We start from the raw sequence: 26,729 nt of genomic DNA, 5'->3' as shown, positions 1-26,729 counted from the left end.
TTAGGGGTAGTGACCTCTCCCTTTTGTAACAGTGTAGTTAGGGTTAGTGATCTCTCCCCTTTTGTAACAGTGTATTTGGTACACAACCCCTTAAGCAGCATTCTCCGTGAGGTCAGTGTGTGAGAAACTGTGACGCTTTATTCACAGGCATGACCGTGAACAGCTTCAAATGCTTTCAATTTCAGCAGTTTGGGAGACTGGGACCACCCAGTATGCCAGCAGTCTGAGGTGTGTGTGCATGTATGTGTGTGTGTGTGTGTGTGTGTGTGTGTGTGTGTGTGTGTATGTGTGCTTATTTTACAAGTGTATCTGTGCTTGCCTATGCTTGCATTCTTGCTGTGATAACAGACCTCTCACTAAGGTTTACAGAGCACATATCACAAGCAATGTCTTTGATGATATTTATACTATGTAAATGATAGACACACTGCTATGTTAGGGGGACTGATTGCGTATTTAATGAGATTACAGTCCATCACTGCATACCATGCTACAATGGACTGGAACTACATCAGAGATACAGTATGTTTTGAAAAACTACAATGGAAAGCACGATGGTTTTGGCCAAAAGCAGAGAAGAAAGATGGTGTTCATTAATGTATATGAGTAATTGGGTCCTGATTCTAAAATCAATTCTCGTTAGTAAAACTGGTCTTTAAGCACTGCCTTTCAAGGCATTACAAGGCTTTAAAACAGGCGTCTGGAACTTTTGGAGGGCCACAATGTCTGCAGGTTTTTGTGGTTTCTTTTCTAGAGGCAGCCAATTTAGGCCTCGTTTGGACTCTGTAGTCAATAAACCACTTCAATTAAGCGCTTAAGTATGGGAACACACAGAAATCCGACAGGATTTAAACTTGAGATCCTGGGAAAGGATAGGTGGCCACACTAAATATCTGGTCCAAACACACTGTAAAGAGTAGTTATGAACGTCAGTGTTTGGATACGGGTGAAAGGCGCACTTCTTCCTCTATTAGTAAGCACAGTCAATGGCCACTATATCCTGTGCTCACTGTTTGAAGTATATAGCGCCACCTTCAGGTAGCAGCACATGTCTGTAGTTGCCCTTATGCTGCTGTTGTCTCTATCATTAATGATAGTGTCAGCTACTGCTGATATGACTTTATGTTTTACTATGACGTTTGAAATAGATTTAACCCAGGGCTACCTAACCCTGTTCCTGGAGATCTACCATCCTGTACATTTTCATTTCAACCCTAGTTTGGCACCCTAATCTGATTCTACTAATTCGCTGTTGAATGAGGTGTGGAGTTGGTGTTAAAACCTAGATCTCCAGGAAAATGGTTGGGCAGCCCTGATTTAATACATCATCTGATTTGTACTTGCCAACTAGACCACTTGCATCCCATGAGCTGTGACAGACTTCTGATCATAGTCCACTAACGTCATACTGCAGCTCATACCCAAACCTTAGTAAGCCAATCATCTGGTGACCATCCTGCAGATACTCCCCAAACAATTTGTCGACCTGCGTCACAGCTACAAGGCTGACCGAAGTTAATTAGAGGTCTAACTGATGTCAACGATGCAAAAAATAACAACAGTGACAAAATGACACAAGTGAAGTTCTTACACCATAATAGGCTAAACTAGAGAGGAGTCAAACTATCGTGCCTCATTGGCAATATTTTTGTCTTCGGAAAGTAAAATGAATATATCTCAATCTAAATATAAAACGAATAAACATGTTAACAAAACGTATTAACGTATTTTTGCAGTGAAAATGTGTGGTGGGCTCTAGCCACAGATTTGCTGTATATTGGTTCCAAGCTGTACACAGCACAGATTATTTATTTGTTGACAAAGCCTGTTTTGTGTCTTAGCAACCAGACTACCTTCCACCTTCAGCATTGCTTTAAGTGAAATTTCAACCACACACATTCTGGGCAGACTTCTAGTTTTGGAAACAGAAAATGCATCCGTATTAAATATATAGATATTTATTATAAACAACAAAGAAGTGGAAACTATTATTCTGCAAGTGCACTGTGAATATCAGACATAATTGTAGAATTGTTTAGCTGTGATTCAGCTCTGTTTTGAATCTCCCTCACCATACTGCTCCTTAGCAGCTGGTGGGTATGGATGTCATTACAAAAGGCTGAGCTCACTGTATGTCATGTCCAGAACATGAGATAACGTGTGGTGCCCAGCGTTTCCAAATCATCGCATTGTCTTTGAAAACTAAGGACTGAATCATCAAATTCAGACGGACAACTCTGTGGTGGTACGCTGGCAGGTACTGCAAGCGGTATTAGCGTGAAGTAAGGCGCTGCATTTGCTGCTATCTCAGGCCGTCCTGGTTGCAGGGGCCTAGTAAAGTTTGGATGAAAGGGGAGGCACAACAGGCTGCAACTGGAGGGATTTCCACACTCTGGGGAAAATGGCAGCTATCCAGGGTTCTGTTTCATTTGGCCCAGAGTTGAGTTTCAGCATGGACCTCGATATTTTAATCTCACAACCAGGCAGCAGTTTGAGCCATAAGAAGGCTCTGTGTTTACCGTCTCCATGGAGACTCTCTTTCGCCTTCCTTTCCTTGGTTTCCTCTCATGGGTGAGTCTTTGCTGCCATTTTCCACAGCTTCACTTCCTTGCTTCCACAACCAGGGCTTTTCCCCTCTTTCATCAGTGTTAAGTGATTATGTCCCTTACATGGACCAACCGCCTGCCGTTCCCTTGAAACACCCCTCACCCCACTGGCAAAGGTGCCAATGAGGCTATGGCACCAGAACAGGGGAAATCCATGTTCATATTTATTTGCAGCGAAGCACCATAGAAGAATTGAGCCCATGCTGAACAGACCACACTCACCCAGTTACCAAGTTTTCCTGTGTCTCCTGGGTTGCCCGGGAGACCCGTGTGGCCCTGCAGAAAGAGACAACAACCATCAGATAGAAAGGGGCATCGCGTCAGACAGTTATGATCAGTGGCCATTTTGGAGAATGAGAGCTGGCTCTGACCTTCGGTCCGGGAGCGCCCTGAACCCCGGGCTGTCCGTGAAGACACCGGCAAGAGGCCCTGCTTCCTGTCAGGCCAATTTCAGCATAGCCCCCACACTGCAGAGAGGGCAAAGAGGTACACACGCGCTGGCTTTAAAAGCACTGACCCCGCTACAGAAAGAGAATGGGATCTGTGCCCAAAATGTTGAGGGCCCTGTTTACCACGTTGGACAGCTCACAGCACCGCTCGGAGTAAGCCTGATCTGCGTCGCACGACAGCACCATCTGCTGGAGATCCACCTGCAGGACAAGCATAATAAAGCATAAAAAATCCATTGTTCTTACATGTGCTTTTAATACTCTGTGTATGTTTGCTCCTCTGTAACTGATTAAAAACAGTGATTGCATATTTATTTTTTAATGTTCTACATATGTGCAACCATTTTTAACTTTTTTTACTTGAACTACACTTTTTATTTTTTAGTATAAGTAGTATTAATATTATTGAAACAAATAGTTGTGTTTTGTTCAATTAACAGATATTAATAGCAATGCATGCACCTCTGTGGTGTAATATTAAATAAGAGCACTTTACAAATCTAATATTTATTATTATTATTATTATTATTATTATTATTATTATTATTATGATTATGAGAATGGCACCTCAACAGTGAAGAGTCTATTGGCAGATCAGCAAAAAACACGTCCACAACTGCAGTCCAAGGAATCGTGATGTGTTACAGATAGCTAGTTCTTCATCTGAGAGTATGCACATACTGTATAATAGTAATAGTAATAATAATACAAAAAGTAATACTTGTGCTCCTATTACTAGTACTGCTGCTAACAATAATAATAATGCTAATAATAATGCTAATAATAATAATACTTTTATTTGAGCATGTTTTGGGCTCACTCACCGAGCCCCCGCGGTTGCGGGCAGCCCTCTTCACGATGGAGGTGTATCCGCTGCGGATGGCGGGGCGCGGCTGGTCCACGGAGGCCGTGCTGACCTCCTGGCAGTCCACCAGCAGCTTGAGCCGGTCGCCCTGGGCGCTCAGCGCCAGCTTGTGCCAGCCCTCGTCGAACAGGCTGTCCACGCCGCGGAAGGCCCGGCGCATCGGCGCGCCGCGGGGACCCGTGTAGAAGAACTCCAGGGAGCGCGAGTCACCGTGCAAGCGCACGCCCATCTGCTCCCGCCCGAACCCGTCGCTCACCTGCCACAGGTCCCAGGGCCCCCGGGCCGCCTCCTCCGTCATCTTGAAGGTGGCGATGATGGAGAAGTCGGAGGGCAGGCCGTCTGGGTAAACCTCGCTAAAACAAAGGATTATTTGACCTGACACGCTAGATTAAGCTCCTACCTACACTAACAAGCATATACTATGACGTGCAAACAGTTATCACCCTCCCTACCTGACCCACACTCTAATGTCGACCGACTAAGAAAGAAACTCCTCCAGTGCACGTTGACTAATGTGCTAATACACTCCAGACCTGGGTCAAATACGTCATTGTTTGGGATTTGAATACTTTGATCTTGCCTGGTGCAATTTCATTGATTCCCATACACCAGACAGGCTAAGTAAAGCGTAGAAAAGTATCCAAAACAATTACGTATTTGACCCAGGTCTGATACACTCAACACATGTCTAACTTATAATTAGACTACTCACTCGCTACTCACACTAATTCAGTTCACCAATGCATATTTTGATTAATGCACAAAGAGCACTGCTCATAATAATTCTCATTATTCCTCTTTAGCCTTCACAAATTGTCCTGGCTTACATTAACTGTATCACACCTGTTGGCGTTTGATGTTTTAGTTAAACATTTTGTCGGTAAACTGGCACGCATTTCCCTTGCAGATGGGTTTCGGTAGCTAGTTGTTAGCTTCTGCGTTCGAAGTGTGAACACAGCGCGCAGCTAAAGATAGCACGCTGTCTATACGATTGTCATCGACACTGTCCCCCTGTTTCTCCCCTCAGACCTGCCAGCAGAGCGCTCTGTCGGGGCGAATCTCGGGACTAATTTGGTGATCATATTCATATGGCTCACATCAGAAGTCCTGACCACAGAGATGTGACTCACTGTGCGTTTCCCACATAAACAAAGTTGGCTGAGCTCGGAGGCAGAGTTCAGTGAGGACGTAGGGCCACAGCGCAGGGGTACGGACCCACAGAGAGCTCTTCAGAGCTCCAGGAGTGTGACTCATCCCTCATATGCGAGGAACCGGCTGTAAACACATTCACTGGGATGCCTGTATGAAATGCGGCTTCGCTTAGCCGCCCCTGCCCTTGCAGGACCGAATACGACTGAATATTACGACACGAAAATAACGAGTTCGCCATGAAACGCCCAACGAGAATTGGACACAAGCTAACGTGTTTTGAGCCCACGGGGATAGATTAAAATATGTCATCCTGTTATTGGTCTACGGTGCATATTTAATACGAACTTGCAGGTGGCAAATAACTTAACACCTGCAGAAGAAACTGAATTAAATAGATGGACACTGGTTTTTTAATACATGGACATTGCATACAATGCAGTATTAAATTGACCTCAAATTGTGAAGTTATACGAAATGGACATTGCATGTGAAATTGTATTCAAATGACTTGGGTTCTTCTCTGGCTTTTGTCATAGACATGGCTAAAGTAGGGTGCCTGGCACATCTTAAGTGACAAAGACATTGAATACCACCCCACCAACAACCAAAAACCAACACTCATATCCCACACTTAACACAGCCACTTCAGAAATCAGAGTACCACAATTGACTATTGCGCAATGCAGCAGTTTTCCAACAAGCAGATGAGCTGTAAATGTAATCAGAATGCTCATCTATGGAAGATGCCAGCCCCTTCCCACAGGAGCAGTAGTGGTACAGCCCACTGTAAATGTAATCAGAACTTCATTCAAAATCACCCTCCCCCTACAGCTGCATTGGTATGACCCACTGTGACTTTGAGTTTCAGCTCCAGGAGAAAAATATTCAAAGCTGACAACTTACCTGAGATATTTAATATCAGTCCCATTAGAACATAATGTTCACCATAAATATTGTAGTACACCGGGCAGTCCTCTCGAGGCTAACACTTCAGATTTAGTGAAACTTTTGAAGGCCCTCATAAAGCACTCAGAACACCTTTACGAGGCTGGTGTTGTCACTTTATAAATCAGTTTTGTGCTAAGTTTGTGCTTTATGACAACCAAAGAGGAATGATGCACCACATGTTTTTATGCATAAATAATGCAATGCTTAATCTGCTACATCGCTTCACATCTGCTGCCCTATAAGGGCCTTGGAGATGAGTATGTACCAATGAGCTTGCAGCCCATTTCTAAGAGAACCAATCAGGCCACAGCATGCTGGGTTGGGTGTGGAAAGAATGGGAGTAGCTCATTCTTACCTGATGGTGTTCCTCAGGTGGACAGAGGGATCGACCCGGAAAGCCACCGTACCCGGTCCTGATCCATTCACCGTTTGGATACCAGAGATTTCCGACAAGCGAAACTCCTCAAGAAGGTCAAAACCTGGACATCAACAGACTTGGTTTTTGGTACTATCGGGTGGGGACAAGAGATTTACGAACGGCCCTAAACAGGTAAATTGCACATTGACCAGGATTTATGAAGTGATAGGCATATTTAAGGGCGTTCTGTGTTGTTGAATAGCTTGCGCAGTTACAAAGAGGGAAGATATGTCGATGTTTTAAAATGGCCTCCATGGGTGGCCACATGGATTTCATTATGGACTACAGATAGACTTCCAGGCTGAATTCTCTCTGGCTCTCTTTGCTTTGTGAATGATGCAACCCATAGTCACATTGCATACATTTTACACATGATCTATTTGTAGAGCTGAACATTTATAGTCCAGTAAAGTCTAACCTCTCCTCAGGAGCAAAACTGCAACTCAAATGTATTATTTCATCTGAGGCCTTATGGGTAAAAAGGCCAGCCTCACTTCTGCCCTAGGAACATATGTTACATTTATTCATTATTCAAGTGTAACCAATGATTACATTAATTTAGTCTGTCTGGATTAAACCAGTAGTGCATACATTTATAGCCATATTTCTGCCATTCAGAAAAGGCACGTAAACTGGTGTTGACATCTTCATGACTCATAACAGTGTTAATACACTTGCTTAGCCGAATGCCTAAAGGTTTCTGACAGCCAGAGGTTAGTATAGCATCTGCCTGGGTGGGCTACTCTTCCCATGTGTCTGCCCTGCCATCTGCTGGTCATATCGGTGTGATGCACTCAGCGGTGCTTTATCGGTTCTTGTCCTCAGATCCCACCGCTAAAAGGCTGAGGGCGCATTGTGTACACATCAGACAGTAGTATGCTGGCTGGCCCAATCACATTCTGGAGCTGAGAAAGATCTATACTGTCTTTGGCCACACTTTACAATAAGGGTACACACATTGCCATTAACTAATGTAGCTGTTAACATTATTTAATGTTGTACAAATTCAAAAACAAAACTGAACAGCTAAACTTTTCACCAGATAACAACTTCATTAATTTATTTAGCCTTTATTTATTCAGGTAAATCCCATTGAGATAGAGATATCACTTTCAAGGGAGACGCAAATTCTATTAAATAAATACAAGAAAATATTCATGAACTATTTTTTATAAAGTACAGTGCAAAGTGAAATGTATAGCTCATGCCAATTCATGCAAGCTTATTGTTAAGTCTTTGTGAGACCCATAATATTCATGAATATTTTTTTATGGGGTTTCATTGAAATACGCAGATTAAGACTCCCCCCTCTCACAGTGAACTCAGTGAGGGGCAGCAAGTGATAACATATTGTGTGTTACTGGAGTACTGATGTACTTACTCTGTAATTCCTGAAAGTGATAACAGATTGTGTGTTACTTGAGTACTGGTGTACTTACTCTGTAATTCCTGACTTTGAATGACTGCAGAGAGAGCAAAGAGCGCTGCAAAAACCAGCGCCCTTTTCACACGTGTGGATTTCATTTCTGCAGTTCTCAGGGATTACATGCACCTGCAAAAATAAATGCATTTAAAAAGGAAATAACAATATATGCATTTAGTTAATAAAAAATATAACTTGGTTTAGTTTAGTGAGTATTTTAGTAGTTGCTATGTATGGAGTTAAACAGTATATCACAAGAAGTAGACTTATTTTACATTCGATTTTTTGAAAGGTAAAACGAATCCACCAAACGGCTCCCTGCGCATGTCCAAACCTAACCTATCATTTAACATGACATACATTGACCGTTAGGCTACATAATTAGATGTAAGGTGACATATATCAGTCAAGACAGCATTCGAAGACTAAAGCGAGAGTGGGTATGAACGTAATTAGGCTAAAACGTTGCCTACATTTATACTGGCTGCATCAAAGAGATATTGTGGACACATTAAAAACTAAATTGGGTTCCCTAGTAGTTACATAATGATTGATCATATAGATAAACTTAAAGATAATAAAGATACAGTAGACATATTTTAAGACACAATAATTCTGGACAATTCTGACGCTGTTCCTTATTTCCGTGTGTACATGTGAATACAGTGCAGATCTAAAGTCACCCTAATTAGCAAAGCCTTGCTAAATAGGCTGGATATTTACATTACTTTCCGCTGATGTCATGAGTAATATGTTTCAGGCAGCATTCAGTGTTTCATGCACAATACGTCATTGATTCGGTGCCTTCCTTTCTAATATGCATTTTAGTTTTCTTCAATTTGGCTATACTTACTAAAGTCCAGTATCAACCTGCCACCAAAATATATTGTAAATTACATTCCTGAAATAAGTATATTTTCTGATATTTCCTGTACATGTTTAGATGGTAGTGCTCCACGATATTATACGATATTAAGGCTAAGTAGAATTCATTTTCATAAGATAATTTTCGCTCAGTCAAAAAATCTCCAGTCTAAAAGCAGCGTCTAATAAGATTACAGTACATTACATTAATGGCAAGATGCCCGTCTCTCGAATGTAAATACAATGTAAAGGGTAGATTATTCACATTATAAAGTAGCCTAATTATGTTACCATTGACCATTTGTAAGAGTAGCCTACTGTGCACATAGGCATAAATATTATATATATATATACACATACATACATACATACATACATACATACATACATACATACGTATTTTAAATTAAGTAGTTAATATAAATACATTTGGCTCTATTGCTCCCACGTGCACGTTTTGAAATGCTACTGACAAGATGGGAAAATACTTTTTGATCAATTAAATCGATGAAATAATATTTTAACTCGTCAGTGTTCCGAATTACACTTAAGTATTTTTTAGCATGTGGATGTACAGAAAGATCTCCTGGTTGTGATTATTTTATATTATTCAAATGGTCAACCACCATTTGAATGTAATATTCCCAAAAGAGGCATCTTGCTGGTGTTGTTGCTTAGCCACCCTTCAATTGTTTACCTTGCATTTATAAATAAACAGTAAATACATTATCACAATGTCTATTTTCATCCCACATGGAAGCTTTTAAATCACTATTTATTTCAAACTAGTTAAATCCTCTAATATATATTACCAATAGAGATGTGTTGAGAGCAATCCATCTCTGCGTGGTCCCCTGTAATGCTTAAAAAGTGGTCCGTTAAAATATTAGGTAGGCAATGGTTTTACTGAATAGTAAATCATAAAAAAGATTTCGCTTACATATGCTTGAATCGCAGGTCCCCAAGGCGGACTGCGGAAGGTTCCTTCCCTGGTTCCGCAGTGAGAGCAGGCTATAGTCAATTTTAAAGTGTCATCGCTAGGCCGAACTTTTGACTTCAAAGGGAAGCCCCGTTCACTCTAATAGTCTTGGCTCTCCTGAGAATCTGACCCTCGCTCTCCACTCCACCTTCGGTCCTGTGGGATCTACCCACTCCTATAGGTCTACACGCAGTCACTAGCGTCCACTTGCCACAAACTGTCGTCCAGTTATATAGATTTAATCACAGTGATTGGTCAACACAAGCATTTATCAACAAGCATATGGCCTATAATAACAGCAATAACACGCTGCAAATATAATGATTAAAATATAAATTGTACAACATATCCGTACTGTAAAATGCATAGATATGGTCAGATGTGGATAAGCGCCAAACATTTGAAATGTTTACAGTAGATGAAGCTCTTTTGATTTATGGTGCTACTGTAGAATATTGATGGGCCTGCACTTGATTCGCCAGCCCTCTCTTTTTGTGAACGCGACTAGTTAACAGATTAGGATAGTTTGTCAAACCATTTGTCTTTTGCCATATTTTCTTGAAAGAATATGCATTATGCATCTGAATATGAATTTGAGCACGGAATTTAGACATAACAAGCCTTGGCTATATTATGATAGACAATTTTATTATATCATCACCGAAACATATGTGGATATTTATATTTTAAATTTAAAAAACAGTGAGAAGAACAAACACATTTACTCAGAAGGAATTCCCATTTAAATTCAAACTAAACCTATGCTCTATTTTAAATCAATTTCGCACATTTAGCGAGTCAAATGAGATCGAATAAAATATCATACATCCCATATATTTTAATAAAATGCAGTGTTTAAGAACTGTTTAATTTCTCCAATAACAGTCATTGATTGTTTCAGTGCCCTGGGGGAAAGGTGTGGCATGTCACGGGCAGGCACGAGCTTCTCTGCAAACATTCCGCCGCTCGTGAGAACCAACCGCTTTTCACAGCAATAAAGCCATAAACGCAGCACACCATTTTCTCTGTATTGATTAAATCTATAAAATTAAATACTTTGTACGATGAATATACTGCTAATATTAATTAATATTTGTCTTAATGAGGGATTGAAAGAGAAAGAGCAAGCGTTCTATCAGGACAAGGAAGCGGATGCCACGCTGGACAGCGCACATTTTCAGTTGTAATATTTGGAGAGAAATTTTCCAGTTTATTTTTGGCCAGACGTCACATTTTATCCATCAGTTTTGCCATGCCATGTAGCCTACATTATTTTATTCTGAGGTAAATCATTACTTCCAATAATCAAAAATAAAATGGCAAAAATAACTTTGTATTATAAATATGTTGTTTATAGAGAACTAAATATGTTTGTACATGTTTTATACAAAAATACTGTTTAAATGTATGAATAAATCCAAAATTTAAAAGGTAGTGTCAGCTTGGACCCCATTCCTGTGGAATATTTTGAAGAATCTCAAAACTCACAACGCAGATCGAACCTTTTAATTCTCAGCTCACGAATTCAATTCCAAAGCGGAAACAAGGGCAGTGATACAAAATTTTCAAGGATGATTGAGAGGCACAGTTCTTTTTGTCAATGATGCACTAAGCATTCATTTGTACATGAATGTAATTTCAAGGCTAAACTATTCTGTGCATGAGTTTAGTCATTATCCCAGGTTCGTAATCATAATGAAAACAAACTCACCTTTATCACTGACGGCGGGTGGAGCCATACAGGCCACAGATTCAACTTGGAGGCGGGGCTGTTCAACAAGTGGCCGCGGGTCCAATGCGCACACACGTACACTCTTATGGCTTTTGTGAGCAGAAACATGTTGAGATGCATCCAACATTTACCAAAAATGTCTAGCATTATATCTACACTCAAAAAATGGAATCATAGTATTTACTTAATAAAATGATGGACAGTGGTTGCATGCAACATTACTAAGTACAACACAGTCCTTAAGTATTTGGATAGAGCTACAAGTTATGTTACTTTGGATCTGTACTCCAGCACATTGAATTTGAAATGAAACAATGAATCTGAGGTTAAAGTGCAGACTGACACCTATAATATGATCAATGTAAGAATTACATCCCTTTTTATATTGTACCCCCATATAAGGGGACAAAAAGTAATTGGACAGTTGGCCTCTCAGGTGTTTCTGATTAGTCAGGTGTATTCAATTGCTAACTTCATGCAGGTATAAGAATGTTTTCAACTTCTATTATTTTAATTTCATTTTTTAATTTAAAATTCAATTTGCTGTAGTAGAGCCTAAGTAACAAATTTTAGCACTGTCCAAATACTTAAGGACTGCACTGTACATATATACTGACTTAAATAAATAATTAATTAGTTGAAATCACATACAATGTGCAACCACGTACTAAGATTGCAACCACTGACCATAAAAAAACCCATTCCAAAAAAGGGTTAATTTTCTGGAATGTGACAAATTAATCATTTGAAAAAGGTTCAATTTTTTATTCAATACGTGGTAGGCTATATCACTGACAGGTGAAATCATTAGGATGCTGATTGGGGGGGTGGGGTGGAGGGGGGTCATTACTGAAAAATGAGTTCAATGACAGGGCAAGTGGCAGTGAGCCACATCTGCATTATGCTGGAATAAGTGAAAATACAAAATGATGTTAAAAGATAAACATGTTTTCAACAACCTTAATTGATCAAGATATGGGCTGTAATAAAAACAAATCTCTGCAGTGGGTCCCCAGGAACGAGGCTATGGTTTTTATTAATGCTGTGACTTTGAACTGACTCAACGAAGGGCTTGTTGTTCTCCTTTAACTCATAGCTGCATGTTTTTATTGGTAAAATAAATATATTCTGCACGTGCTCTCAATTGCTGTTAATTCCATTGGAGGTATTGCCTACATTTTCAGGCAGTTTGAATAGTGTACAATTGAACACATTCCCACAAAACTCTAGGATCATAACCAAGAACTGACATATCTAGTATGCATCAGTCATCATAAAGTAAATATAAACCCCTCTGTGTTTATCCATACAGCATGTCACATAATATGCCATATTGTCTTGCCTCATTAAATATTATTATTTGATCCATAAAAGGCCCACAGCTTTTGTTATCACGGTTGGAATGATATCTCAATTTGAGTCGATCCATCATTTCTCCGATGTTCCCAGTCAGAGAATTCAAGGTGTCACATAACCAATTTTCTGAACAAGGGCTAGTTGCTATGGCAACATCTATCAGATAACCAAAAGACTGAATGCGCCAGTCCCTGACCTCACCACTATAAAATGCAAGGAAACATGTTTTTGTGGTAGTGGCCCCGCTATCTTTTACTTTTACAGTTTGGAAGCGATATAGCACATATTTACCTCAGGAAATAGAGCACAATTAAAATAGCAGGCAAAGCTAGACTAGGCAGCTGCCAGGCTTCAAACACAAACAAGCCACTACCACCACAATTCCTTCCATTCATCGTGTTTGCCCGGAGTTTAATGCCATTTCCCTCTGAAGGCTCAAGTGTCTCCAAGCCAGTTAGGGGAATTTACGAGGTGGCCCTCCATGCCATGCATGAACTATTTACACACCTTACATATAGCTGCCTAGATGTTCAGGCATGTCAAGGGAGAAACTAAATAGTTTTTAGACTGGAGCCACCTTTGGGACTTCATTATGCACAGGTAAAACATTTGTACTGTAAGTTCAACATGGTGGAACCTGTGAATTTGTCCTACTGTTTGTACCGTATATGCCTCAAATTTACACACATTACTGAGGAGAGTTCCGTGGCATTACAGGTTTTAGCATTTAAGCTAAAGGATTATCTTTTATATTAATAATAATAATAATATTAATAATAATAATAATAATAATAATAATAATAATATATAAGAGTATCTTGTTATCATAGTGATTGAAAAATGCACCTTCAAAAAAGAAGTAAATGCAAAAAAACATTAAGCGGTTAAAGCCTTTATGTCCCACATTGTATTATCTAACAAAAAAATGCTGGATTTAGACACACAGGCAGCGGATGATTTCAATAATGAGAGACACATATTTTAAAGGTCATTTAACACTGAGGAAAATTTCCAGCAAAATTAGTGGGTAAAATCTTTTGACAGAATATGCATTTATATAAAAATTATATCCGACCCTTGATGGATTAAGATCTACAATGACTGTATAATAATTTTATGATAAATGTGTCAGCTAACAACCGGTCAAATTCGATTGGCATCATTTGTTGTTGTTAACTGATTGAAACTGTAATTAAACACTGACATTACGATGCCGGTACATTAACACAAACAACACACATATTCAGCAGTCACAGAATGAAGGACTACATAGGGGAATTCAGTATACCATTGTAGCTTTCCGCAAGCATGTTTATTACAAAAGGAGTTACAGTGTTCCTGTCCACTCTAGCAAAATGAACCATACATTGACATGAATGCACTTTAGAATGTCCACTAGTAGGAGGCAAAATGGCGCCTGTCCAAATAAAATGGCACACATCGCTGTAAGATAATTAATCATAACACTAATCGCAGGTGCTGAGGTTAAATAGCTACGAGTTCAAGGCCTTGTTCATTAATAATAATTTAATTATCTGCAGTATTGAGTTCCTTATTATCATGGTTTAAATTAGGCTAGAAACATAGTGTTCGGCATTTAGTGTATTGTATTGCCATTTTAATGCATTTTGGCAGCACTTCATTGCACTTTAAATATTTATATACAAATAACAGTTCCTCTCGCTCTAGAGCAGTGATATGCTTTACTCCACATCGCAGGTCAGTTTCCAGAAAACGACAGTACATTCAGCAACCCTTCCACATCGATTAAAACATAGTGTGACCGTTACATTAGTGTGTTAAACCATTAGTTTATCTTACAACGCAAAGTCTTTCCATTGCTTTTTTTTTTTTTTGCTTTTTTTGAAATTTCGCGAACCTTTTCAGGTATGGCATCAGTAAAATAAAATAAAATAAAATAATAACAATTATAATCTGATAACATTATTCACAAGAAATAAAATACAAGACAATTACACAAGGCCATCAAGCATTCCAACCTCGCTCAATATTAAAACAATCTTCATCTTTTTTTTTTTTCTACAGAATATTTTACATCTCACGACTTAAGATAACGAATGCACATGTAGTTTCCGTGTCTGTTTGGGCGGAGGTGAGCCGAGCCCCTGACTATCTCTTGGAGGTCTTTGCCAGTTTGCTGGTGCCCAGGGGCCTCCTCTGCGGCGTGGGGATTTTGGAGGGCTTGCCGCCGTGCGGGCGGGACGACGCCCGGGGTCTCTCGCGCGCGGAATCGGCCGGGGCCTCGGACGTGTCGGAGCACACCGATTGGATGTCAGAGATGTCGAAGTCGGAGGCGTCGCTGCCCCGCCTGCTGCTCCCACGGCTGCCTGCTTTGCTTCCGGGTCGGCTGGGCGTCTTCTTCGACTCTGAGGGACGCAAGAGGCAAGCGGGATCAGTGGAGCCCGAGGATAATGAAATCAGGCCCTTGAATTCCAATCCACCTCTGGTTTTCTGTTCGTCTGGTTAATTAACTAAACAACTAGTCCTGTTCAGTGGCCAGACTGTCTTCACACCTGACTCCCAGGTAAAGGAACATCAGTAGTTCTCGAGGACCGTGAAGGTGAAGCTACAGTGTTACAAGCTGCACAGAACACTGGACCAAAAAGGCCTGCTGTATATAACATCAAACCGGCTCACTAGATGATACTATCAAAACTCTGCATCACCCATCATTAAGGATACAACACCAGGTTGTAGGATAGCAGATTGAACACTCGGACGTGCTACTTTACAGTACCCAGCATTAGTTTCTTTGCCTTTAATCTTGACATTCGTATTGAAGGCCACCTAATTTCTGTAAATTTTAACCACTTAAGAACTAGAGAGCAATACAGCTAATGGTACGCTGTAGTGAGTGTACACTCTCCCTAATACTTTTCTCTTCTTTCACCCCAATCCTCCCCCATAATTCTCTCCATTCTCTCTGCAAAAATCTCCTCACTTCATTCGTATATATTCTTATTTGAGTACTACCGACAGCACAAATGAGCAAATGTTTTTCATGTGCGTACGTATACATGTTTAATATATACATGTGTTTAGGTGCGTATATATTAGATAATTCATATTTTCTCAATATGAATGCAATGAGATGGAGAAGAGTGAAGTGACCTTTGACCTCACCTATGACCTGTGACCTGGCTTTCGTCACCGCGGCAGATATGAGGGTGCCCTCCTCTCCGGACTGGAAGCCCTTCCCCGAGAGATAGCCGGGAAGGCGGAGCTTGCTGCCCTGTATGGGCGTGGTCTGCAGGAAACGGACACGGAGTCATAGCGTCACAGAGAGCGGGCGGGGGAGTGGGAGGGAGGGTTTGAGCACTGTGCTGCGTATTGTCCAGCCACACTCCACCGCAGGTTAGTCTGAGAGGAGTGCACTGCCTTTACTCTCAGTCTGCACTCAAACCTTCACCCAAATAACAGCGCTAGGTCAATTCACACAAGCAGCCATTTTAGAATTAGTGCACAATAGACCAGCTTCCTGATAGTATTTAGTGTAATTGCTGTATTCTAGATGCTTCTTGATAATGTATTATGATATGTTAATGTAAAGTGTGGAGCTGTCTCTATGTCCTGTATGTGATGTTTAACATTGAGGACTGCTTTGAGAATTTTAAAGACTTTAATGCTGTGTTATCCTCAGGAAATACACTGTATGTATTTCAAAGCTCTGTTTTAACGTCTTTCCTCCATAAACTAAACATTAAAAAAGGGAATTTTTCAGTATTACATTTTTACATTTTAGTCATTTGGCAGTATAATAGTATAATAACCAATGACAGGATAATTTCCCGGTGATGGCAGGGTGAGGTTTATTAGCCCCAAAATGGTCGAGGCTATGACGAGCCACCAGTCAGTTGTGAACTAGTCATAGGGTTCTGCTAAGGAGGGAAAAGACTGTATTGGTTCACACAAGCCAGGGTCATTGGCAGCACAGAGAAGCTCCACCCATGATGGTGTTGTCCAATCAGCACGCACCTTTGTATCCCTGAATATTCCCAACACATGGTGTTGATTATCAAGCAACATTACTTTCATTGTGAAAAGAAGAGCATTTAAAAGGAACAGTGCCATGTCCAGACAGTAAAGCGAATGAGTGCAGGTTAATGTTGGTAGACAGGACAGTGATGATTTAAGATGAGTTGTAGCCCAGAGACAGACGCTTCATTCTCAGTTGAAGGTCAGTTTACACTTCAGTACAAGAGAAGCTTCAAACAGTGCTCTACCAGTTAGTGCTTCAAAGCTAAAACCAAACTGAAATCAATCAAGCATCACTTAGTCACAAATGTAAGGAATACTATATTAATTGATTAATATAGATTAAGAAATATATCGGATATATTTCTTGCTGTGTAATTTAACTGCGTAACTGAGCCAACGACATGGGTTAGCAGTTCTTTTAGCATTAGCCATGTGGCACACTTCAGTTGGAGAGGGATAAGGGTTAGCAGTTCTTTTAGCATTAGCCTTGTGGCACACTTCAGTTGGAGAGGGATAAGGGTTAGCAGTTCTTTTAGCATTAGCCGTGTGGCACACTTCAGTTGGAGAGGGATAAGGGTTAGCAGTTCTTTTAGCATTAGCCCTGTTGCAGTTTGAGAGCGGAAAGGGTTAAAGTGGTTCCCTGAGAGCATTGCCGGGGCGTGCTTATTCACTATACCTCTGAGGACGAGCCCTGGCTTTCAAAGGAGTCTGAGGACTTTAGAGGAGAGCAGGGTTTGCTGTTTGTCAGCCAGGGTTTATCATAATTGCGGGTCAAATGTTGGGATGTCTGTGAGGGACAATGATGAAATAAAAAGGAACACACAAACGCACACACACACAAACACACACACAGATACACAAACACAAACACAGGGGTTTAGATGGGTAAAAATAAAAAAGGAAAGTAAAATACAGTCATATACACACTAATGGGGAAAGAGGGGTAATGAAGGAAGGGGTACAGACAAGCAAGGAGTAATGATATGGTCATGGATAATACGTGATAAGGCTGAGGTTTATAGGGAAATATGAAACATGACATAAATAACATGGCAGAACCGCTGGAAAATGTTATGATTTTACCATAAAAAGAGTAAACTGCTCTTCAATCTACTTAAAGCCCTGGCCAAATTAAATAATCACAATAATAAAAAATGCAATTCACAAACTAACAGAAATTCCCACCAAACGGTGATTACAATAAAACATCAATTACTAGTACAGTAATCACAGCTGAAGCTACAGCAAGAACTGCTTCCTGAGCAAATTATTTTCATATGCTGTATATTTATCCCACAATAAAATCTATCAGCGTTTGATATGCTTCAGGAATCATAATAGAGGTGCAACACTTGAAAAGCACCATGTACTCCCAGCCCTCTTACATGGAATACTACTGGTTGCTTTGCTCACAACCAACCAATGAGGTCTCACCTCTGCTTGACTACCTGCACCGGCAACCAATCATATCTCATGCTATGACCAAAACTCTGGTTATGTCCACCCAGGTGTGAATATAGGAACAGCACCCCCCAGCTTACTATCTGATCTGATTTGTGAAAAAAATGGTTCAAAGTTTCCTGCAGAACTCCCAACGCTGCTCTTATGAAAGGTTGAATTGTATCTGTCCCAGTCTGTGCATATTTGAAGAAAAATCATCCCAGATCGGTTGAAATGTATCAGATTCCCCGGGCTTAAGGCTAACAGGCATACAAGGGCGCCCCCTTGTGAGGGTACTTAAGCATTACGTACAGTATCCTTTAAGTCCAAAAACCCAGCATCTTCTCCACCAGTCAATGAGCCAAGCCAATCTCACTAACACCAGTCAGACGTTCTCACCTAAACTTGCTGTTTTATCGTATATTTTAAACTTCATTTTGCAGATGATGTCATTTCCTGTCTAGGTGAATTAGTAATGATTTCACAGCAAAGTCTACCTTGGGTGTACTGGTGGCCGCCGGGTTTTGATGCGCCGGACAGCTCAGGCTGGAGTTGGAGCGGTTGGGGGAGGCGGCTCGAGACGAGGGCCGCGACCTGTGACCCCTGTAACGGAAGCTGGCCATCACCTGGGTGGTGCCTTCTGGGAGAATGAACTTCTCCCTCAGCTCCATGTTGGTCCGGCCCTTAGCTGGAGGAAGGAGAGGGAGTGTGAGCTTCCGGAACACAAACCTTTACGCCGTGGGCTACAACACATTACTGAGGGCAGGCAAAACACACCAGGCAAAAATAATAATTTCAAAACCACGAATGAATGACCGGGAGTTGCTTTGCTTAAAGAAAGCAAACTGGTTGAAATGGGCTGTTGGGACAGTGGTGGTGAACGTCACGCTGGGCACACGGTGTTTGATGTGAATGGGAGGCATGCACGCTCACATCACAGAGGCACCATGATGACTCCTTCTGAGCCCTCATTGGCTGTTCACACAATGCCTTGAAATGGTCGTTGAGGAAAACACCACCATTCCAAGTGCGCACAGGCACACTCACAGACACACTCGCTCACGCACACAAACACAACTCACGCACATGCTCTAGTGGTCCACCTGATCTGACGAATGCAACCTGAGTGCTACATTCCTGTACGTATCTCACAATGAATCCGCTTTAAAACAATTCCCAAGTTATGAGTTGTAACACCCTCTAATGTAAACAACTGGAGAGGTAGATACTGCAATGATGAGGTAATCCTTATTTAATACTCGTTTGGTAATTAATTAGCCAGCAAACAAACTCCAAACTTTTGAATGGTATATTGAAGACAACATTCCCTCTCCCACAAAATCTTACTCTGGAAACAGCAACTTTTGATGTGCGATGCAGCCAAGAGCTACAGTAAGCCTTGTTTCAACTAATCAGGCCTGAGGTATCCACAAAGTGAACATTAAGTGCTACTGTTGCAACCATGGTACCATTCCATTATTAATACACACCATGCAGGCAGGGTCTGAATGACATTTCCTATATGATGACTGAGACTACTGCATTGACTGATTACATGTTTTTTTCTACTGTGCAAAACGCGGTGTGGTGGAACAAGCATAGCCTGCAGCAAGCAGGATGCCCCGCACCACACAGAAAATGTTGAAAAAATTGCATGCTGGGAGGACGCGGATTGGGTGGTGGGGTCCGCAGCAGATAGCAAATAAGCCATGTGCGGTTGATCCAGCCAAAATGTACAGCACAACAGAGAGAGAGTGAAGCGCATCAACAGGAGATGCAGTTAAAGAAAACGCACACAGATAAACACACACACACACATACACACACAGTCTCACACACGAGCAGGCACGCGCAGATGCACACATACCACCAGGATGGAGCAGGGAGAGAAAGTGTGAGAGTTGCCAACCTATAGGAGACTGAGTAATCGAAGAGTTTGATTCCGAGCGCAACATTTTACTCCCGTGGTGGTGAACTAGAAGAGATGATAATACAGGAGAGGGTTGTTCTCGTCACAAAGAAAGCAGGAGGAAATGGTCAGCAAGAAAACAGGAAGTCAGCAAAGAGAGAAAAGCAACAGGCACAAGACAGCGAGCTTTTTACATCCAGCCAATCGGGACATGAGAATCCAGCTAAACTTTACGGACATTGCACTACTGTATTTATTTTTCTCTTTCTCAGTCCAAAGGGAGAGCTTAATCAAAACACACACACTACATACACACATAAAAACATACACACAACTGAATTTTTATGACCTCTGTTTTCTGCGACACAAGAAAAACCTATCAACAGCCATGTTCTGGCATACTATAACAACACAAATCATTCAGCACCCATCAACACAGCACACAACATGATTTCTCTACAACTCCTAGAAGGAAAGAAACACTGGCCAGCATCCGTTACCCTGCTGAAACAATTCAGCTCAAATGTAGTTTAAAAATGCAAGGCAGGACGCCAATATTTAGTAGCAGTAATGAACAATCTTTTAAGTTGCAAAGAGGCACTTAAGTTGAACTTTGAAACTTGAAGCTGGGAAATCTTTAAATAAACACCCTGCATGTACTGTATGGCAAAGTAAGACAGACAATATCACCCCCAAATAGCATGCTTGCAAAATTAGGAAAAATGCTAAATAATATCATAAATGTAAACAGAAAAGTCTGAAAACCCAAAGAGAAGTAAACAAAAGGCGCATAACGTCATTAAGCTCTCTGTTTGGGACGAGCGCTCGGCTGGGTGAAGTCGTAGGGGGGTAAAGTTCGGGGGGGGGGGGGGTACCTCTGCACGGGTCGTTCTTCACCAGGAACTCGTCGAGCGCCATCCAGCCGCCCCCGACCCGGACCATGACGGTGCTGCGCAGGATACGCACCAGCCGCAGCTGCTGCGAGTCCCCGAACTGAGGAGGAGGAGGAGGAGGAGGAAGAGCAGTGAGGCTACGCACGGGGGGGGAGGGGAGACGTCGCCCCGGAAAATGCCACTGTCACAAAAAGCACCGCCTGGAGCACAGAGCTGCGCGGCCTTAGGAAGGCGCCAACCGCGTGAGAGGAGGGGCCCAAACTCACGCTCGCAAGAACCAACACTACTCTGACGCCTGGGGCAGACTTCAATTTGACATTTTGAAAGAGCAGTCCAATTACGACAGTGGTTTCAAACTCAGTGCCATGGAGGGCCGTGTGCATTCTGGTTTTTATTCCAGCCTAAGATTTTGATTATATAATTAATTTTTCATTATTGTGGAATAGGGCTGTAGTGAAATGCGTTATTTGTGTTGTCTAAATAACCGTCTCTCATATTCTGTGCTTTGATGCAGTTAAATACGGTATGAGGTAACCTGAATCAGTGAAGGCAGCATTAACTGGTTGGAATGAAAACCTGCACACACAGGCCTCCTCAGCAGCGAGTTTGAGCCCACTGAATTAGGGGATTGAGAGATGGCTGAAGCTGCTCTCACAGCGGACTGGCTTCCTTCTCTGGCGGCCCAGCTCATGTGCTTCAGCGGTGAGACACAAATCGATGCGTCATTCCGCGTCATTCCCAAAGACAGATGGAAGATCAATCCAACTGGTTTCGATGGTTTTAGTGCTTGCTTAGGGCTTGGAGGCCACTTAAACATACATAGTACCACGTATGTCTATGCTCTCCATTTATAGTGTATGGTAAAAGTGAATTAATATAGAAACAAAAAGGCTGTTATTCATATTTTTATTGGGTTTCTCATTCTGTCTATTGTAAAGCACAAATGCTTTATTTTCAGTGAGAAACGGTCAAAGATGTTTTATCACATTTTTCTCACTACATCAATGGGCAGAAACATAAATAGCTTAGATTTGGTCCTTAAAGGGAAAAAAAGCATACTTTGTCTGGTTGAATGGGCATATTAAGTAAATATGTAAGTAATTAAGTATATGTATTGCTAAAGTTTGAATATTACAGATTGATTGTATTTACACCACTAGAGCGTGCTCCCGTATCACTTTATTCAATGCAAGGAATTATATCCATGGCCAAAACTAACAAAATAATTACTATTATAGTATGAAAATATGTTAATTAAAATATATGAATATATGTTAATTTAAAAATTATCTGAAAAATACAGAACAATTTTGATGCTGAAGTTATAATAATTACTGATTGTAAGCATGCTAATTATTCTTCCTTATTGAACAACTGTGTATCTTAAGTAGTTTTTGTAAGTTGCTTTGGACAATAAGTATATCTGCTGAATGTTGCAAAGTAATACAAAAAATCACCAAGTTGGATATGACCGTGATAGATTGATTCCATTCACAGCACAACAGTTATGGCCTCATGCTTTCTGTATTATATCAAAAAACAAAATCCCCTGAAAATCAATAATGTGGACAGTGGTGCTCTATCACTACCAGTCACTATATTTAGAACGGATGCGTTGAGGACAATGCAGAACCGATGCGTCTAAACTCCAATGGGACACAAACAAACAAAATGGCGGATGGGTCTCACTGTAGCACTAACCAATCACGGTGTGATAACTATGACAACCACTTTCACTGATGACCCCAACCTAAACTCATTACACAGCCATTTATTTGTATTTTTTGGGAGGGGGAGATAAATTAATGATTTTCAGTAATGATATAATGTCACTCACTGGTGGATTGGGTGATTAGAGAAAAGAGAGATGGTTTTTTGGAGAATGGTTTGAGGAGTCATGACAAAACGAGTATCGATTTACCAGGATACAGCTTTCCAAAACTGCAAGGTGTAGCTGGGGGATTAGACTGAGACTGTCCCTGTTTGCTATTGTCTCATCCGCGACTACGGTGTCATGTAAGCACTGAACCAGACCAAACTGTTAAAAGAATCGTTTCAGGAGATATATGTAGTACTGAACTGAAAACATTGTGGCAAAAAAGCATGGTCAATAATTCAAAACAACACAGCTGAAATATATATTTTTTGCTGGGGAAATCTACCCTTTCATACGCCCAAAAGACCCTTCAGATGTGCTTCTAGGACCAACATTCACAATTCCTTTTCTCATGTTCAGAAAGCACGTGACCAATGACTTTATGAAAATAGCATTTATGGTCTGAGCTTCAAACATGCACAGCCATCAGTGTGGAGTCTCGTCTTGACACCAATTTAATAAAATTGTGTCAAAACTCAGGGCAGAAAGGGAAAAAGGAAATAAAATAAAATAAAAGTAAATATACAAAAAAAATGACAGCAGATATTCCAGCTTTGAAAGTGAACCGCCGTTAGTAGCGTTCGGCGAACTTAAGGCACACAGACACAAGCACTGCCAAGCAGGAGCAAAGATTAAAGGTCAGTTCCAAAGCTGCCCAACAGTTACACTGGAGCGGGAGCCATAAGCATGTTTTTTTGAAATGACACAAAATCACATTTTTCATTCAAGGCTTGAGCTGGTAACTGACAGGCAGATACAGTATTCAACAGCTTGCATACACAAGTCAGTACTGTACACTTTAATGCAGGTCACTTTTCATAAAACCTTGTTTATTTCTATTTAAGCTTCAAGACACTTTCTTTGAATAACTGTGCATGTACACCGCATAACACTCTCATAAGCACCACAGAAAATTAACAGAAAGGTCAACAGAAATACATAGATCAGGATAAGGTCATAGATAACCTTAATCTATAATCTATGTTGAGTGCAATATTTGTTTGCGCAAGATTATGCAGTGCTTATGAAGGGATTATACAGTTCTTATACATGTAGGACTTTTCACAGAAAGTGTTAACCTACATAAACAGGACAAAAGGACTGACATGTGTAACTCTGGGGTTTATACCCCGATGACAGTCAGCCGACATGACTTTCACACAGCGGGTTTAAAGGAATGCTTTCTGTGTTGCTGATTAAGCACAAAAGGGGTGTTGGCTCATTTCCTCAGAGCAGTGGAGCTTGCGTTCGTTAACGTGTCGCCATGACACCGACGCAGTTGTCCCACGGCCAAAACAGGAAAGGTCACTCAGCCGATCCACAGGGGCCAACACCCACAGGGCATTCCCTCAACCTCCAGCCCGCCCCCTGTTGGCGTTCCCAGGCCCAGCCTGGTCTGATTCCCACACCGTGAAGCAGGGCTGCCCAAGCCTGCTCCTGGAGGTCTACCGTCCTGAAGGTTTTCACTCCAATCCAAACCAAGCCCACCTCAGTCAACAGCTAGAGATTGCACTGAGTTGCTAATTAGGAGAGTCCGGTGTGCCAGATGAGGGTCGAAATGAAAACCTACAGGATGGTAGATCTCCGAGATCAGGGTTGGGCAGCCCTGCCGTAGAGCCTCGATTATGGGGGTGAACACAGAAAGCATTCCTGAAGCCCAACCCTGCTTCTCAGGCATGAAACCTGAGTGGAAATCTAAAAAGAGCTGAGCAGATAGAGGTCAAAATAAGAAAAAATTAACGGAAAGAAAGACAGCAGCAAACTACTGACCACAGCACCTCACCAGAGAGAGAAAATGACATTTATATGTACCTGGTTTCCAAGGTAGAACTAATTACGGGGGGAAAAAACAAAGGAGGAACGTTAGACTGTCACACAAAGGGGATTCGTTAAAACATGCACCTGGACACTAACCTGATAACCATTAAAGTACACCTATATACCACATTGTATATGAATTCTAACCAGACCTGGGACATATACGTAATGTTTGGGGTTCATATGCTTTTCTATGCTTTACTGAGCTGGTCTGGTGTATTAGAACCTGCAAAATACAGCCAGAAATACTTCCTGCCTTCTAGTCCTCTTGGTTGGCTCAGTTGCACCAGGCAAGATCAATCGAGCACAGCAAAGTTTTTGAATCCAAAACAATTACATATTTGACCCAGGTCTGATTCTGACTGAAACACCCAGTATGTGTGGATCCAGTATAGTGGCCCAGATGGGTTTACATCACTGATAATTACCAAGGTTGCTATGACATCATGAGTAAATTGTGATATTAACCAGTCTCCTTTAACTGGTAAATTAGGATGTAAAATCACTATCATGCTGCATTGACGCTCTATGAGGTCATCGCTTTTGGCCTGCTCAAACAGGCACAGAGAGGTCTCATTCTGGATAAATGTACCAGAATGCAATGGGGGAAAACAGCCAATTTTCCACAGAGTTGTCATCGCGCTCTTTGAAACTATTTTATCAGCAGAGCTGAACACCAAGTGACCTCCCCAAACATTACTGCTGCCTGCCTTTTACATCGCCAACTTCAAAGATCTACCAGCACCACATCTCCAGCCCTTGTTTGGCTGCCTAGCATATCAATACAACAATAACCTTTCCCGGTATTTTCATTACAACTGAAACACAGTCCAATGGGCGAGGTGTGATGGCCAGCTCCACGACTGCCATTACATTACTGACTTACCCGATATTTGTTGGCACCGATTTGCTCCACCTGGAACCGCTTGGGACATTTGCATTTGGCCACTTGGCGAGTCACCTGTTTGGAGCAACAAATTCAAGAATGAGACATTTCACAAACCGGTCTATGCCTCAAAATTCAACCGCCTTTTCTCGAATCTCAGTTGACTGGCTGCTATAGCTGCTGGAACGGTCCTGTTACAGCCCTGATGTAGTGCACGTGTGCGCCTTGCAGTCCGGTATGGAATCCGGCAGCTCAATAGTATGACTCCATTTTGGCTCAAGCTTTCCCAGATTTTTAGTCGTCAGGATGATGGGATCTCATCTTGCGCCAGTGATCCCTCTGATTAATGAGGTGCCGGAGAGTCTATTAAGCTTTGCAGGAAGTGTGTTCCTCTGACTCATACCTGCCTGAGCCTGACTTGCACTGTGGTATGATAGAAAACAGAGGCTGACCCCACATGCTCTGGAGGAGAACATAAGCTTTTCTGCACTCTTCAAAACCGATCAATAGCCCAGGTTGCGGCAATCGGCACATGAATATCTATTCTATTCTATTCTATTAAAAGGATCTGACTGAGCTGACTGACTGAGCTTTCCCAATTTTACCAAAAAGGGGTGGACACATTAACAAATAAACAAATACATTGGGGTTGAAATGGGGGGTACCTCGTCTTCAATTTTGTCCGCGTCTGTAAGCGGCTTGTACGCGTCCTTGTTGGGGTGGAGAGCCGCAACGAACTCGTAGTAGTCGATGTAGCCGTCTCCGTCGCGGTCGAAGATGTCCGCCACGGCGCTCATCTCCAGCCTGCTGGTGGGGAACTCTGGGGGGTGACAGAGAGCACAGACCGCAGTGAGACGGGCGGAATGGTGAGGGGAGGCAGGTTTCAGGGGCCCGTGGTGGTACTGTGGGCACTCACTGGAGGACAGGATGCCGTCGATGAACTCCTGCCGGGTCACCTTCCCGTCCTGGTCCTTGTCGATGCGGCGGAAGAAGTCCATGACCCGAGACTTCTTGTGGTTCATCCAGCGCATGTAGCGCTTTCTCCACACGTCAAAGTCAAAGTTGGCAAACTCTTTCAACTGGAAACGCGAGGAGAAACACATTTTTACATCTTGA

At 41.7% G+C, this 26,729-nt stretch overlaps 2 protein-coding genes across 4 annotated transcripts in view; both read right to left on the bottom strand.

The window, feature by feature from the left end:
* Positions 1-11,443, bottom strand: part of zmp:0000000760 (collagen alpha-1(IX) chain) — a 28,143-nt gene extending 16,700 nt beyond the window's left edge. The window contains exons 1-6 of the mRNA XM_061228709.1: positions 11,416-11,443; positions 6,376-6,499; positions 3,880-4,273; positions 3,179-3,256; positions 2,978-3,073; positions 2,829-2,882 (exon numbers count right to left, since the gene is read on the bottom strand). Of these exons, the coding sequence (XP_061084693.1) occupies positions 2,829-2,882; positions 2,978-3,073; positions 3,179-3,256; positions 3,880-4,273; positions 6,376-6,499; positions 11,416-11,443 (774 nt within the window). The remainder of the gene's footprint in view (positions 1-2,828; positions 2,883-2,977; positions 3,074-3,178; positions 3,257-3,879; positions 4,274-6,375; positions 6,500-11,415) is intronic.
* Positions 11,444-14,070: 2,627 nt separating this feature from the next.
* The window catches only part of dst (dystonin), a 195,410-nt gene continuing 182,751 nt past the window's right edge, over positions 14,071-26,729 (bottom strand). For 2 of the 3 annotated variants that reach the window (XM_061227475.1, XM_061227476.1), the window contains 10 exons: positions 26,530-26,692; positions 26,279-26,433; positions 25,614-25,688; positions 24,722-24,739; positions 21,016-21,133; positions 20,099-20,206; positions 18,729-18,919; positions 17,468-17,578; positions 15,937-16,060; positions 14,071-15,179 (listed from right to left, as the gene is read on the bottom strand). In XM_061227475.1, the coding sequence (XP_061083459.1) occupies positions 14,923-15,179; positions 15,937-16,060; positions 17,468-17,578; positions 18,729-18,919; positions 20,099-20,206; positions 21,016-21,133; positions 24,722-24,739; positions 25,614-25,688; positions 26,279-26,433; positions 26,530-26,692 (1,320 nt within the window). In that variant the 3' untranslated portion in view covers positions 14,071-14,922. The remainder of the gene's footprint in view (positions 15,180-15,936; positions 16,061-17,467; positions 17,579-18,728; positions 18,920-20,098; positions 20,207-21,015; positions 21,134-24,721; positions 24,740-25,613; positions 25,689-26,278; positions 26,434-26,529; positions 26,693-26,729) is intronic. The other variant, XM_061227477.1, reaches the window with a different exon arrangement.

Source organism: Conger conger, chromosome 18 (genome assembly GCF_963514075.1).
Source record: "Conger conger chromosome 18, fConCon1.1, whole genome shotgun sequence".
NCBI lineage: Eukaryota > Metazoa > Chordata > Actinopteri > Anguilliformes > Congridae > Conger > Conger conger.
Note: the sequence above shows the minus strand (reverse complement) of the source record. Positions and strands in the feature narration are given on the sequence as shown.